This window comes from Fonticula alba, assembly GCF_000388065.1.
Source record: "Fonticula alba strain ATCC 38817 unplaced genomic scaffold supercont2.14, whole genome shotgun sequence".
Lineage (NCBI taxonomy): Eukaryota > Rotosphaerida > Fonticulaceae > Fonticula > Fonticula alba.
Window position 1 is genome coordinate 317,203 of NW_009242984.1, and position 2,856 is coordinate 320,058.

The 2,856-nt window shown below is 70.9% G+C and overlaps 2 protein-coding genes across 2 annotated transcripts in view; one reads left to right on the top strand and one right to left on the bottom strand.

Moving 5' to 3' along the window:
- H696_05823 (hypothetical protein) overlaps positions 1–1,460 on the bottom strand; it is a 10,210-nt gene extending 8,750 nt beyond the window's left edge. Inside the window, exons 1-5 of the mRNA XM_009499624.1 lie at positions 1,231–1,460; positions 936–1,140; positions 675–776; positions 502–574; positions 160–382 (exon numbers count right to left, since the gene is read on the bottom strand). Coding sequence (XP_009497899.1) covers positions 160–382; positions 502–574; positions 675–776; positions 936–1,019 — 482 coding nt within the window. The 5' untranslated portion in view covers positions 1,020–1,140; positions 1,231–1,460. The remainder of the gene's footprint in view (positions 1–159; positions 383–501; positions 575–674; positions 777–935; positions 1,141–1,230) is intronic.
- A 1,357-nt stretch (positions 1,461–2,817) lies between these two features.
- H696_05824 (hypothetical protein) overlaps positions 2,818–2,856 on the top strand; it is a gene marked incomplete at both ends in the record, with an annotated part of 5,221 nt that continues 5,182 nt past the window's right edge. The window contains one exon of the mRNA XM_009499625.1: positions 2,818–2,853. Coding sequence (XP_009497900.1) covers positions 2,818–2,853 — 36 coding nt within the window. The remainder of the gene's footprint in view (positions 2,854–2,856) is intronic.

Genomic DNA, 2,856 nt, shown 5'->3' on the forward strand with positions numbered 1-2,856 from the left:
AGAGAGCAAGATGGAGAGAGCAAGATGGAGAGAGCAAGATGGAGAGAGCAAGATGGAGAGAGCAAGATGGAGAGAGCAAGATGGAGAGAGCAAGAGGAAGAGAGCAAGATGGAGAGAGCAAGAGGGAGAGAGCAAGAGGGAGAGAGGAGGAGGTCGCACCTGAGGAGCTTCAGGATGATCATGTTGTTCTCGCAAATGCTCTCGCTGGTCTTACTGGATCCCACCAGATCCGGGATGAGAGACTCCCAGCGGTGAGGCCAGTCCTGCTTGATGATCTGCACGATGACCAGGTCCAGCTTGTGCATGTACGAGGCGTTGGCCGACATGAAGGCCTCATCGCGGGCCAGAGAGATGGCGTGCGTGACCAGGAAGTTGCGGATGCCTTTGGCCCGCGAGCGGAGCGAGGACACGGCACGGAGGGAGGGAGGGAAGGAGAAAGAAGGTGAGCGGGGCGCAGGCAGGCCGGCGGGGGAGGGGGGGGGGGAGCAAAAGCCAACGCACCCTCGCATTGCTCGCGGGGGATCAGGTTCCAGCGGGTCTGGACGAGCTTGTCCATGATCTGGAGGGCCAGGAACTGTGCCAGGAGAGGGGGAGGGGGGAAGGAGCGAAGTAGGGTGAGCATGGCATGCGCGGGGCCGGGGGCCGACTGCGAGGGGCGCCGACAGGAAGCATACCTTGGTCGGGACGAAGGTGGAGTTCTCCAGGATCTTGTCCACGCACGTCCAGGACTCGGGGTGGTCTTGGAACTGGACCAGCAGGGCCTGGGCGTTCATCACCTGGGTGGCGGCGGCGAGCGGGCGGGCGGGCGGGCGGGCGGGCGGGCAGGTTGTCAGCACGGGCGATGGACCCCAGTGTGTCCGGCTGGGAGGGTAACCCCGGGAGGGAGGAAGACAACAGAGAGGGAGGGGGGAAGGGGGCGGGGGCATGGCACGCACATCGGTGCCATTGTGGAAGGATTTGACGATCTGATCGAGGGCGCTGACGTCCAGATTATAGACATTAAGCGGGCCGCCCTCCATGGTGGTGACACAGGGGATGGGGCGCGACGGCGGACGCGGAATTGGGGGGGAGGCGGGTGGAAACGGGGAAGGGAGGTGTGGCGATGTGGGCACACGTCGTCAAGTGCGCGTGAGAGCTGGCCTGCACACGGGGGGGGGGGGGATGACGGGGTGTGAGCGTGAGCGTGAGCGTGAGCGTGACCGGGCCGGGAGGGGGGATGGGATGACGAACACCGGAAAAAGCTGGCGTCAGCGGGGAGGGGGGAGAGCCGGCGCGAGGAGGGAGGAGAGCGAGAGAAGCAGGGCGTGAGGTTAGTGGAGGCGCGAGTGGGGACCAGACGCAGGTACAGCGCCGCCGGGCGCGGCCAAACGCAGAACGACACGAGGGACGAGGGACCACAGGCGAGGGACGAGAAGCAAGGCACAAGGTGGCAGGGAGACGGGAGAGGAGGGGAGGCGCAGGAGGAGGAGGGGGGAGGAGGAGGGGGAGGAGGGAGATCGCCAAAGCACAGGGGGAGGGGGGGACACACAGAGAAACTCCGCGGGAAGAAAGGATCCAAGCGCTGGCTACTGGTGGGGGCGGCGGAGAGCGAGGGGCACTGGACGAGAGGCACTTCAATCGCCGCCACCGGCGTCACTGATGCCCCCCCAGCGTGTGTCTGTGTGTGTGTGTCTGTGTTCGCGCATTCGCGCGCGTGTGCTTGCCAGTTCAGTCGCCCGGGGCCCGTGCCCATGCATGCCGCCGGCCCGGGGCCGCGAGCTGGCAACCGGGGGGGGGGGGCGGGAGGGGGGACACGCCGGGAGAACGGGCTGGCAGTTGTCGGCCGGTCCCCGGGGCTGGGGCGCGTCGGGGTGGCGGCCCGACCCGCTCTAGATTTGTTCGCGCGGTCGCCCGACGCGGTGTCCGGGCCGGGGGGCATTCTCTCGGTCTCTCCGTGCCGGGGGTGCACGCGCGCGCGCGCGCGCGCCCCTCACACGGTCTTGGCCATCCCCCCTCCCCCGGTGCCGGGATGGGCTTCGCCCGGCGGGGTATCGTCCGTCGCTCGCGTCCGGCCGGGGCCAGAGCCCGGCCGGGGCAAGTGTCAAAAGGGGCTCCCGGCGTCTCGTCCCCTGGGCTTGGCGATTGGGGAGGCGCCGCCCGGTCCCGACCGACCCCCGGGCTCCTGTGGCCGCCGGGCGGGGGGGCGGGGGGGGGCGGCAGCATAGACACTGCATGCCAACGCCCGGGGGCAGGGGGAGGGGATCGCGCACCGGAGGAGGCCAGGGGCGAGAGCTTCAAACCGGGCCCTGCTGCCTGGGGGGGGGTGGTTCCGCCCGTGCGCGTGTGCGCGCGCGCGCGCGCGTGCGTGCGGCCGAGCCGGCAGCTGCTGGCCGGATGCACGTTTTCCGGCTCACGCGCTAGTCCCGGCCCCTGCGCCAGCTCCCGGCAAAGGGGGCGGGCGGGCGGGGGGGGGGGGGGGGGGGGGAGGGGGGGGGGGGGGGGGGGGGGGCGGTAGCACACGGCTTCAGGGCGTGAGGGGAACTTTGGGAGGGGGGGGGGCGAAGCGCATCTGGCGCGCGGACGCGGCCCGGCCCCGCGGGCCGCGCGCGGCGCGCAGCAGGAAGCCCCGGAGAACAGAAGCGGGGGAGCGGCCGCCACAGGGGCACGGCCGGGGGGACACGCCGGGCGCGCGGGACGCGCGCTCCCCCCCCCGGCGTCCCCCGCGGCTCTGGCTCCTTCTGGTCCCTTCTCACCGCTGGCCGCGGTCTAGCGCCCGGCGCGCCGGGGCTCCGGCGTGCCCCCGCCCCCCTCCCGACCAGGGGGCAATGATTGGGGGGGATGTGCGGCGCGGTAGATCCAGGCTCCGGGACCAATGTG